Source organism: Octopus sinensis, unplaced genomic scaffold, assembly GCF_006345805.1.
Source record: "Octopus sinensis unplaced genomic scaffold, ASM634580v1 Contig12060, whole genome shotgun sequence".
NCBI lineage: Eukaryota > Metazoa > Mollusca > Cephalopoda > Octopoda > Octopodidae > Octopus > Octopus sinensis.
The window spans coordinates 347,486-360,293 of record NW_021832531.1 but is presented as its reverse complement, the minus strand read 5'-3'; the positions used below and the strand labels follow the sequence as shown (position 1 = coordinate 360,293).

General features: G+C 33.4%; 2 protein-coding genes across 2 annotated transcripts; one reads left to right on the top strand and one right to left on the bottom strand.

Moving 5' to 3' along the window:
• The first annotated feature begins 196 nt into the window (after window positions 1-196).
• Window positions 197-7,570, top strand: LOC115229181 (probable phospholipid-transporting ATPase IM). Its single transcript, XM_029799582.2, has 7 exons — window positions 197-625; window positions 656-818; window positions 852-902; window positions 1,176-1,519; window positions 1,551-1,732; window positions 1,769-1,855; window positions 7,554-7,570. Exons 1-7 carry the CDS (start codon window positions 423-425, stop codon window positions 7,568-7,570), a joined length of 1,047 nt encoding a protein of 348 aa, XP_029655442.1. The 5' UTR covers window positions 197-422.
• Window positions 7,571-11,146: 3,576 nt separating this feature from the next.
• Window positions 11,147-12,351, bottom strand: LOC115229180 (60S ribosomal protein L3-like). Its single transcript, XM_029799581.1, is given in 5 exon segments — window positions 11,147-11,698; window positions 11,731-11,874; window positions 11,877-12,061; window positions 12,093-12,285; window positions 12,338-12,351. Coding segments are annotated over 5 exon segments (1,077 nt in total). The 5' UTR covers window positions 12,341-12,351.
• Window positions 12,352-12,808: the final 457 nt, after the last annotated feature.

Below are 12,808 nucleotides of genomic sequence, written 5' to 3'. Positions count from 1 at the left end.
TTAAAAAAATTTAATATTTTTTAATAGAGAAATTGATCTAAAATACAAAATATGCTGTCAAGAATTTAACTATTTAAGATCTGAATTTGGTCTTTTATCCCAATTCGAAGGTTTATTAAAAATAATTTTTATACTAGAAACGTTTGTGTGTGAAAAACCCAGCAAAGATTTGAAAAGCTTTGAAGGAAGAAATGGTCGAGATCAAAATGCAGTGTCAGCAAATATTGATAATCTTTTACTGAGAGGAAGTAGCCTAAAAAATACCGATTGGTGTATTGGATTAGTCGTATACACGGGTCACGACACGAAAGTTATGCTTAATTCTGGAAAAATGCATTATAAGGTAACAGGGATAGAAAAATCATTAAATATGCTATGTCTAAAGGTTAAAAACTGATATTATAGTTTAGGTTATTATTGGAATGTTTATTTTTGATCTTCTTTCCGCTCTGGGTTCCGGATTATGGTCATATTATGTGGGTCGCTTCTTTGAAATATATTTACCTACTCCTACCTTTCTAGAAAAACTGAATTCAGATATCCAAGCTACTATTATTTCATTGATCACGATTCTTTCATATTTTATTTTATACAGCAATTGTGTACCTATATCTCTTTATGTTAGGTAAGTGACTAAATTTTATATGACTTTTAGCATTGAATTAGTCAAAATTGGACAAAGTTTGTTTATTAACTGGGATAAAAATATGATCAGTACTAATAATAACGTCAGAGGAAAGTGTAGAACTACAGCTTTGGCTGAAGATCTTGGCCAAATAGAACATATATTGACTGATAAAACCGGAACCCTTACAATTGTACGGTTATTTTATATTATGATTGTTAATTAGAACTTCTTTAAATTTAGACTTTGTTTAATTGGAGAAAAATTTTACTTGGAGGTTATTTTTTGAAATAATATTTTTAAAGGATGAAAAAAAGAATGACGACTTACAATCTCGTCTTTTAGAAGGCTCAGAATTAGAAACGTTGTTTTTTAAAGTCTTGGCTCTTTGCCATTCTGTAATCGTGAAAACAGATAGTTTCCAGCTGTTTATTATCTTTAGCCCAGATTGAATACCAGGCACAGTCAGCAGATGAAGAGTGTCTTATTTATTATGCCAAAAAACATGGAATCATTTTAAAAGTAATATGATTTCTCAACATTTTTTAAGGAAAGGACAGTTGATTCAATAAAACTGGAAATACATGGGAAGATCGAAATATTCAAAATCTATTGCACTCTTGAGTTTACTAACGCTAGAAAACGGATGAGTATTATTGTCGAAAATAACGGAAATATTTATTTGCTTAGCAAAGGTGCAGATGATGTTATTTGTACAACCTGTGAGTTACAAGACTTGGAAAGAATGAAAATTAAACAAAATCTTGAGGTGGTTGACTTTATCATCACTTTTCAGTTTATTTCGTCAGAAGGCCTTAGAATTCTCTGCATGTCTTATAAACAGTTGTTTAAGAAAGAATTTGATGACTGGTATGAAAAATACACAAATGCATGGTTTCCCGTTAAAATCCAGAATTTATATTAGTAAAATTATTGACGGAAAAAAGTCAGAACGATTAGAAATTATATACAGCGAAATCGAACGTGATATGAATTTTCTGGGAATTACTGGGATAGAAGACCGACTTCAAGACGGCGTCTGTGAAACATTGGCCAAATTAGCTAGCATCAATATAAAAGTTTGGATGTTAACTGGTGACAAATTGGGTTAGTTCGTGAAATGAATTTAATTTCAATTTTTAGAGACCGCTGTTAACATTGGTTATTCTTGTGGATTGTTTAATGATACTCTTGTTGAAGTGTTTAAATTGTCAGAAAATATAAAAGAAAGCATAAAAAATTGTCTTGAAAAATAAAAGAAATAATAACAGAAAACAATTATGATTATGATGAATATAAAAAAATGCTCCTAGACCACCCTTCCAAACATCCCGAGAACATTAGCTTATTTGGACTTATTTTGACTGGCGAGAGTGCGGTATTCCAGTTTAGTTAGTATTTCAGACATTTTGTCTTAACGAATGCCCAGAAGATTTTTACGAATTATCAATTTTTTGCCAAAATGTGATCTGTTGTCGAATGATGCCACTTCTCAAAGCAGAAATTGTCGAATTTATTAATAAACACTATCCACATACAACTACATTGGCTATTGGGGATGGAGGTAATGATGTCAGTATGATTAAAGGTTATCATATATATTCATCTTAAAAGCCGCTAATATTGGTATAGGAATTTCCGGGAGAGAAGGAAATCAAGCCGCATTGAATTCAGACTTCTCAATTCCAGAATTTAAACATCTCCAGAATTTACTTTTTGTTCATGGTCGATGGTGTTACGTTAGAATTGCAAAATTTTTATACTACTTTTTTTTCAAAAATATCTCATTCGCTTCTCTCAACATTTGGTTTATTTTTTTTACTGGCTTTAGTGCCCAAGTATTTATTTTATTGAATAATGCATTAGAAAATAGTTACAATGGAATATATATCATTTTATAATTTGTTTTATACTTCCCTTCCACCTTTTGTCCTTGGAATATTAGATCAAGTTTTTTTATATCATTGTAAATAACAGGATGTATCTGCCGAGGAATCATTCAATTGTCCAAAACTATACAAAGATTCTCTTCGGAGTCGTTATTTCAACAAAAGAGTGTTCGCCATATGTATTCTTGAATCCTTTTGGAATTCGTTTGTCGTGTTTTTTGTTACTCTACTGGCAACATGGGGGCAAACCTCCAGCACTGGCCACGATTTGAATGATTTACAAAGCTTTTATCATTTTATCATGGCTTATCATTTTGCTACAGTTACATTGAGAGTATATGTTGCTATATTCAATAATTATAGGTATCTTTCATGTTTTCCCAGTGGACAGTCATACATTTATTAGTAATTATAATGAGCATTTCAGTATATATTCTATTTACATTTATTTTTTCTGATGGTACGGCATATGCTGTGTACTCATCATCGCTTTTTTGGATTTCGTTGATACCAATTCTTTTGATTATTTCGATTGGATACCATACACAAAAGTTTTAAAATTATTAGTAATTTATAGAAGTTTAAAAAGATTTTTTAAACCAACAAAAATCGATAATATTCGTTTTAAAGTTCTTCAAAAAACTCATATAAATCAATGATTTTTTAGTGAAAAATTTAATAATTTTCCTTTTAAGCAAATATTGATTTTTTTAATTTTCTTAATGTTAAAAAATTAAATAGAATCATTTATTTTAAAAAATGACAGTTTAGATCGGGGTTTGAAAATTAAGGCTGCTCGAGTCATAAACCAAAACAGCCGCGCTTGCCTACTTTTGGCAGCATCCCCGGCCAGTGGATCCTGGGTTTGAGCATTCCCTAACGCCTCATCTGTCACTCTTCTCGATGATGAATCGGTAAGGATCGGAATCTCCCTGCGCCTTGGGCTAAGGCAATTTGTCCCGCACGTGTGTCGTTGTGGCTGCACTGTTGACTCTTTCGGTCTGCATCCTTTATCGTGCAGGAGGAGTGCCGGACGTTTTTTGAGGTACTCGGCTATAAACGACATCATACGGAGGGCCCTCGACTCGGCGGGAATTCCTTCGGTCCTCGAACCATCGGGTCTTGACCACGGTGACGGGAAACATCCTGACGGGATACCCTTTTCCCTTTTGAGAGCAGGAAAAGTCTCGTATAGGACGAAACCTGCTGGAATACTTTTTCTGCTTCACACCTAACTTCGTGTACTCTGGAGGCTAAATCTGCCGCTAAGAAGGCTGAAGATTTAAAGATATCCAAATATTCCGCCCTTTCGGAAGAGTTTTACGTGATGCCGATAGCGGTGAAGACGTCGGGTGCTCTTGATTCAAAGGCGGAAAAATTCCTTCGCAAGCTCGGGGCCAAAATCTCCATGCGCACTCACGATCCTCGGGAGGTGGACTGGCTTTTCCAGCGGTTCTTGATCGCCGTTATCCGGGGAACAGTTTGGCGATCAGTCAGGCCGCTGGCCCTCCGTTCGCTTAATCTATTAAAACTTTTTACAAATGCAGATATACAATAAAAAAATTAAAAAATTTTTTTAAAGATCTACACTAATGAAACATTTGAAATATTTTAATGTAAATAAAAACATTATATTAGTGTATAATATGTCGCGAGCGCAGCGAGCGACCGAGCGCAGCGAGCGACCACTCAATTTCTAGATCCGATCAATCAACAAATCTATAAATTGACAAATACACGGGCTGGTATTTGGGTTTAAATATATTCGATCACAAAAATTAAAATCGATGCCAAAGCAGAATGAGCTTTAAAACCGATTTCATAAATAAAAATAATATTTTACAATTTATAATTGATATTTTAGAATAATGAGAAAAAATCTAAATGCTTCATAATTTATTAAAATGTCAAAACAAGAATCTTCTGAAGGAGCAAGCCTGTCTGCACAGTTTATTTTTGATTAGAAGACCTAATTTTAGAGATTAAAACGAAAAAATAGCAATGAGATCTGTCAAATTATTACCCCCCTCACAACCTAAACCAAATTAGCGTTCAGTATTCATTGATTTTACTTTTTCTATTAAGGTCTACTTATAAATTATTTTATGGGATTCAATGGAAAACTTAAGTTATTTCAATTTTAATTTTAAATCATGTTAAAATTTTAAATAATTTAATAAATATATTTGTTGATGACAGGCTTGTTAGCTGTCAAAGTCGCGTCTAGCGCTCGGTCGCGCGCTGCGCTCGCGACATAATAAAACTTTATCTTAATAATAAAATGGTATGGTGTGTGTCTGTCTGTCTGTCTGTGTGTGCACACCAACTTCAAATTGGCAATACGATGTCCTCGACTTACATGATGAGGTCCTTAAAACCTTCCCTCCCAAAAAAATTAAAAAAAAATTTTCTGCATTTTGGTTAAAATGAACAACTACAATGTCCTCGACTTACATGATGAAGTCCTTAAAACCTTCCCCCCAAAAAAATTAAAAAAAAATTTTCTGCATTTTGGTTAAAATGAACAACTACAATGTCCTCGACTTACATGATGAAGTCCTTAAAACCTTCCCCCCCAAAAAAAATTAAAAAAAAATTTTCTGCATTTTGGTTAGAATGAACAACTACAATGTCCTCGACTTACATGATGAAGTCCTTAAAACCTTCCCCCCAAAAAAAATAAAAAAAAATTTTCTGCATTTTGGTTAAAATGAACAACTACAATGTCCTCGACTTACATGATGAAGTCCTTAAAACCTTCCTTCCAAAAAAAATTAAAAAAAAATTTTCTGCATTTTGGTTAAAATGAACAACTACAATGTCCTCGACTTACATGATGAAGTCCTTAAAACCTTCCCCCCCAAAAAAATTAAAAAAAAATTTTCTGCATTTTGGTTAAAATGAACAACTACAATGTCCTCGACTTACATGATGAAGTCCTTAAAACCTTCCCCCCCAAAAAAATTAAAAAAAAATTTTCTGCATTTTGGTTAGAATGAACAACTACAATGTCCTCGACTTACATGATGAAGTCCTTAAAACCTTCCCCCCAAAAAAAATTAAAAAAAAATTTTCTGCATTTTGGTTAAAATGAACAACTACAATGTCCTCGACTTACATGATGAAGTCCTTAAAACCTTCCCCCCCAAAAAAAATTAAAAAAAAATTTTCTGCATTTTGGTTAAAATGAACAACTACAATGTCCTCGACTTACATGATGAAGTCCTTAAAACCTTCCCCCCAAAAAAATTAAAAAAAAATTTTCTGCATTTTGGTTAAAATGAACAACTACAATGTCCTCGACTTACATGATGAAGTCCTTAAAACCTTCCCCCCAAAAAAAATTAAAAAAAAATTTTCTGCATTTTGGTTAAAATGAACAACTACAATGTCCTCGACTTACATGATGAAGTCCTTAAACCCTCCCCCCCAAAAAAAATTAAAAAAAAATTTTCTGCATTTTGGTTAAAATGAACAACTACAATGTCCTCGACTTACATGATGAAGTCCTTAAAACCTTCCCCCCAAAAAAATAAAAAAAAAAATTTTCTGCATTTTGGTTAAAATGAACAACTACAATGTCCTCGACTTACATGATGAAGTCCTTAAAACCTTCCCCCCAAAAAAAATTAAAAAAAAATTTTCTGCATTTTGGTTAAAATGAACAACTACAATGTCCTCAACTTACATGATGAAGTCCTTAAAACCTTCCCCCCAAAAAAATTAAAAAAAAATTTTCTGCATTTTGGTTAAAATGAACAACTACAATGTCCTCGACTTACATGATGAAGTCCTTAAAACCTTCCCCCAAAAAATCAAAAAATTATTTTCTGCATTTTGATTAAAATGAACAACGCGAATGTCCTCGACATTCATGATGAGGTCCATTAAAACTTCAAGGCAAAAATCTCACGTATTAAGAATATCCTTGATGAAAACGACAGCGAGAATATTAACAATGATGAACTCCCAATTATTCGCGATAAAGAAATTCAATTCATCCTATGTTTTTCTCTTTAAAATTAAATGCATATATCATTATCGACCATGAATCAAAATTAAAGCTATATCATATTTGACTTTGACAGAATGTGCAATCACAGATTGCACGACTTTGAATAGAGTGTGCAAGTAACAGATTTAGAAAAACCACTTTGATAGTTGAAACCACATTAGCACAATCATTAACACAATTTACCACCAATTGACGCACGACCTTGAATAGAGTGTGCAATTAACAGATTTTGAAAAACACTTTGATAGTTGAAACCACATTAGCACAACCGTTAACACAATTTACCACCAATTGACAGCGCAATCAGAAGAATTGCGTAAAAATATTAACTATTTACTTGAGTTTTTCGTAAAGATAGAATTTATTTTCGGTATGCCTCTTTTCCTAAACTTTTTTATTATTCAAAAATAATTTTTTAAATAGATAACCGAAGGAGGAAAAACGAAGCTGAAGAAAAAACGGTCAGCTTAATAAGGTAATTAATTAAATCTTTTTTGTGTGTCGCTTTCTTGCCTGCCGCATTTCCGCCTGCCGTATCTCCCCCTGCCCCATTTCCGCCAGTAAAAAAAAAAAAAAGAAAAAAAAGGAAATTACAAAGGAAAAATGAAAAAATTAAATATAAAAAAAATAAACCACAAAAAATGAAAAAAAAGTTTGCAATGACAATAAACAAGGCCCAGGGACAGTCATTAAAGGTAGTTGGGTTATTTTTAGAGAGTGAGTGCTTTTCACATGGACAGCTGTATGTGGGATGCTCGAGGGTAGGCAGAAGAGAAAATTTATTCATATATGCCAGGAAGGACGGACGACAAACATCGTTTATCAACAGGCGATAGAATAGGGTTACATTAAACCAGGTAGTTTTATACATCTACATAAACTTATAGTTGTTTGATGAAACAGGCCCTCCGCAGGAGCTAGGTCGCGGTGAGCGAAGCGAGCTGCCGAGCTAGTAAACTTATATTTATTTCTTTTTTGATTTGTATTTTTTCTTAATCTCTATATTTTTTGTTTGTTTTTCAAGGATACAAAGTTGCGTAATTTGATCGATAAAATCATCAGGAGGAGAACTGAATGGGTCTTGAAAACAATATTTTACTAAAATACAGTCTTTATATATTATTGAAATTATAACTTTGAGTCGTTTTTTTGATCGCAATTTTAATTTTTTGATTGAGTGGAGTACTTGAATCAAATACTTTTGAAAACTGATTCGGATTAGTTTTCATCAAATGCTTAGAATACGTGCTTATTATGTAGGTAAAGGTAAAAACTATTTTGAAGTTTTATTCAATTTTAATGTTTCAATGTGATCACATTTTGAACAATTAAAGGAATTTTTAGATATTAACAAATTTGGAAACATTGAAACCATTTTATTTTTTTCCGAATCTTTGTATAACTGCAATTATAAAAATAAAACTGAAATAATGATAGGTCAGGTAGGTAACGACTAATCTTACCATAACTCATACAGTTCGCATAATCAAAAATGCATTAAAACATGATTAATACCTAGTGCTAACATGAAGTGGTTTAAAATCTATTCTTTTGAATAATAAAAGAAGAGATCAATACAAATTAATTGCCGCTACGATTCATTGATTTTAAATAATTTAGATAATTTCAAAAAATATAAATGCAATAAGAATGACCGGAATTCTACCATTTAATTAAATCATAATGCTTGCGAGAGAAATTCCTTAGCAAAATGTTGTATCTTAAGAATAATGGCTTTTTAGAAATCTATATCAACCGTTAAATTGCTAATTGTTCTATTGGCAGTCTCTATGTTCTTCTCTTGGAGTGAATATGAGAACAGCTTATCATTGGATTGAAAATAAAGATAAAGAAAGACATCCAAGAGGAGGTAAAAGAAATAAAGAAATTCAAAAAATTAAATAAATATAAATGAATTAATTATTTGGATTGGAGCTGATTCTCAGATCACTTTGAAAGAATGTGTGGAAAAAATACGAAATAATTATTCAATCTCTGTGTCTGTTACAACAGTAAAAAATTGGCTTGATGGGGAATTAATTTCTCTCAAAACCTTTCGACCAATAGTAGCCAATGTAAATTCATCTGAAAATAAAGAAAAAAGAATACATTATTTGGATTGCTTGTTTAAAGCAAGGTCTGCTGGAAGAACTTTAATTTGGATCGATGAATCCAATTTTAATTTATATTGTAAGAGAAAAGAAGGACGATCAAAAATAGAATCTCGTTCTTTTGTCTTGACTCCAAATTTGAGAGGCTCTAACTTACATTGTGTAAGTGCAATGTCTGTTTCAACATTGCTTAATTTTCAATGCAAAAGAGGTTCTTACAGAGAAGAAGATTATAAAGAATGGATAAAAGAATTAATGAATGTAGGTCTTTGTTCGTAGACCCTACTTTTATAAATGACAATGCTCATGTTCACAATCAATTGGAATCAGTTGTGGAGCAAGAAGAAAATATTAAACCTTTACAACTGGTTCCATATTCCTACTTATTAAACCCGATTGAATTAGCCTGGAGTACTTTTAAATCAGAAGTAAAAAATCCTAAGAGAAAAGATGCAAATAATTCTCAATTATAACAAAACTCCGGATGGTTCTTCAATTTCTGAATATAGGCTAAGAATATTAAAAGAAATTGCAGGAGACGCAAAAACTGTTTTAACACCAGAAAAACTGATGGGATTTGTTAGCCGGGTTGAAAAATATTATCCCCGAGTTACTCATGGTGAGGACCTTTATGATTGTTAATTTAACAAATAATATTTTTCTTGTTGCCCATAATATGATTACAATTAGTATATGCAATATTTTGATAAAATGCAAACTTGAATTCCAAAATTGTAAATTTGAAATTTTCAATTACAATTAGAAGTTATTAAAGAGGTTTTTGATGACCAAAGGTCCTCTCGAAGTGGTTTTTAATGACTTCCGGACTATCCTTCCATCCCTCTCGGCCATTGGCCTATCCATTAATGCAAATAAATCCAAAATAGTGAATATCCACCTTCATCAAAGTTTATTCTCTGCTGCCTCTTCCATTTGCCGCAATATTCTTCTAGACGTTCGTATTGCCGAAAAGCCTAATCTATCCAATCTTGGGGCTCCCTTGGGTCTTTCCGCTCTAGAAGCTTCATTTTCAGAAAAAATTTAGAATCTCTCTAAAATGATCAAGAGGCTTAAAAAAGTCGAGCCTCATGTCGCATTTTTCCTTTTACGAAATCACTTTTCCGCCCCTAAGGTTCTTTATACGCTAAGATGTGCACCCTGTTTCCACAGAAGTGACCTCCTATCTGATTTTCAGATCCTGTTTCGATTTGGCTCTTCCGGCTTACCTTTCCTCTCATTCTGCCTCCCGCACTCTCTCAGACATCGTTCTTCGAAACCTTCCCGAACGGAAAGTGTCTGCAGATTTTGTCGCGGCAGGTCTCTTATGGAAGGCCCGGTTTGACTCGAGGCGGGCTGAGTCCGAGCACTTCCAGCGCCAGTGAGATGAGATTGTATGTTGTTCTTTGTACAAAGAACTCACTCCGAAACTTAATCAACACATGCTCGCTTGCCTTCGTGCAGGCTGTCACCCAGGCAGCGGTGCATGGATTAATACCTTCCCCCTTCTTTCAATTGGGAACCTCTTTGACTCCGAGTGCCTAAAAATCGCTATCTCCTTACGTGTCGGACTTGAAATCTGTCAGGCTCATAAATGTCGCTGTGGGGGAACTGTAGACGAGTTCGGATTACATCCCCTCTCCTGCCTCCGTTGTGGAGGCCGTGCGCCTCCCCACAGTTTGAAAACCTTTCCTGGAGCAGACATAGAATGAGCCACCACGGTAGAACGGTTGATGTAGGCAACTATTTTGTCCAGAGGTACATCTACGTGTACAGAATTTGTGTACAGCCAGTTCTCATATATGATTAAGAGGGTTAGTTCGGTACGAAGGCGAGTGACTACTTGATCGGATAGTTGGAAAAACAAGACGTTTGCGTTAAAATTGGCTTACGGATTACAACTTGACGGAAGGCTAGAAGACTCGCAGATGGTCCTAAAGAAAACGTGTGTTTCATCATCATAGTTTGGGTAGCACTGAAAGAGCCTTTTTTATCTCCCTGTTAATGATTTTCCTTTCTTTTTTAGTTTTGATTTTTTGGCAATAAAAAGGATTCAATTTATAATTGTATAGGAATGTTTGCTAATGAATATAATATTTATTTTTTCTAATTTTTTATTGAGTCAAAACTATATATGAGTTGTATACCCAAGCTATTTTAATTTAAGATTGATAGATAACAAAAATTTTTTTACTCGTAAAAGTGCTCTCAGATTAAGTATCAAATAATTTACAAAATCAAAAAGATAAATAAAACCAAAAGAAAACTAAACCAATCATAAGAGAAAAAATTATTCCGTTTTAATGGGTTCAGCAGAATTCAAGTGTTTTTTCAGAGGACCCTTAAAAAATAACGGTAATAAAAAACCATAAATTTAAGCTTCTCGTCACTTGTCTGGAACCGTCCGTGACCAAATTTGCTCGAAGTGTCAATAAACTTAAGATCGACATCCTCCCTTGATCTTCTACTGGTTTGCGTCAATAGAGACTAAATTATAAATATATTAAAATCAGACTTTTCTAAGCGTGATGGTACGTTTCCGTGGTCCCATGCAGCATCCTTTGATCATGATATAGTCATTCTTCACTTCACCGTAACGAACAAAGCCTCCCATTGGAGTAATATGTTTTTCAGTTAAATCATAGGCCGTCAATTGTTTCGGAGCAACTCTTCCGTTTTCATCATCGCCAATAGCATCCCCAATCCTGTATATTTTTTTATTAATCTCAGTCCGGTGGTGGAAGCCCATTTGTCCAGCACGACTTACGGAATACGAAACTCGTGCAGGATGCCAAGCTCCAATACAAGCAACTTTCCTAAGACCTTTCCTGCTCTTCCTAGGCATCTTCTTTGGCCTCCATCTCTTGATACATCCTTGAAACCCCTTCCCTTTGGTAACTCCAATAACATCAATCATTTCTCCCTCTGCAAACAATTCACTTATCTTCAATTCCTTTTCAAAGTGTTCTGTAGCCCAGGCAACTTTATCCTCAATAGTTCCCCCATTTAACTGAATCTCCATCACATGAGACTTTTTCTGTCCCAATTTCAACTTACTCATCTAACAGGAGACACTTTAAAATAAAATATTACCTGCGTATGTGCAATGATTCTGACAACTGAAGCATACTTTTTAATTTTTTCAAATTGTCTCTTAATGCTAGCCACACCAACAGGAGTACTCCATTTATTAGCATAGCGCACAAAAGCACGTTTCTTTGACGCATACCTAAAAAGTCACAATTTGGCAAATACCAGTTTTTGTAGAATCTTCTACGGAATTCATCCGATAAGAAATGTGCAAATATTGTTGTACAATGTCTGAGGCCTCTCGGTGTTTTAATATACCCAACAACTCCAACAACAACCATTGGTGGGGCTTCGAGGACAGTTACAGCCTCTACTATGTCTTTGTCATTAGCCTCTGAAAAATATTTGTCCAGAGTTATATATACTTGATCCAGGCCTGACTACGTGGCGGACAACATGAGTCATTCCAGCTTTGAAAGCCCTGAATGCAGTTGGATGAACAGGCTTTGTCTTGTCGTCCTTTGGAAAGGCTTTTACTTTCCCTACAGTTCTTGAACATCGCTTTCTGGGAAGAAAAGCAAGAGATCCGTGTCTTGGTATGTGGAATTTACGATGAGACTGTTTAATAAGTTGGAACGGAAAGTTATATTTAAGATAGAAACACACCAACCATCAAAAAATTATGAGCACGTTATGTCGTGGTATATTAAATTATATATATTAATTAATAATAAAAAAACTATTATTATTATTATAATTATTATAAAAATAGGAATTGTCTTTCGTTTTTTAATTTTAATCATTTTTGGGGTTCTTAAAAAATCTTGATAAAACTCCACAAAAATATTTTTTCATTTTAATATTTGTAATAAATATTTCCATTTCTTTCTATAAGAAATAGACATCTACAAAATTGAACAAATATTTGAATTAGTGAATCAAATAAAAACTATTAAATCTTTCATACTATTTATTATTTACAAAAAACTGTTTTTTTAAAGATTTCATTAAATAAAAAATTCCAAAAAATTCTTCAAGCAGCTGAAAAAACCAGGTTTAAAAAAATACAATACAACCAAAGAAAAATGGCTGTTTTGATTCATGAATTTGAAATTTACAAAAAACAAAATGGAATCAAAAA

Bases quoted from the DNA above. Each gene is read 5' to 3' on its own strand.
- LOC115229181 (XM_029799582.2), top strand. From the start codon at position 423: ATGTTTATTTTTGATCTTCTTTCCGCTCTGGGTTCCGGATTATGGTCA. The intron at 903-1,175 runs GTTATTTTTTGA...ACATTTTTTAAG, and splicing joins GAGAAAAATTTTACTTGGAG to GAAAGGACAGTTGATTCAAT. The intron at 1,520-1,550 runs GTTTCCCGTTAA...AATTTATATTAG, and splicing joins GAAAAATACACAAATGCATG to TAAAATTATTGACGGAAAAA.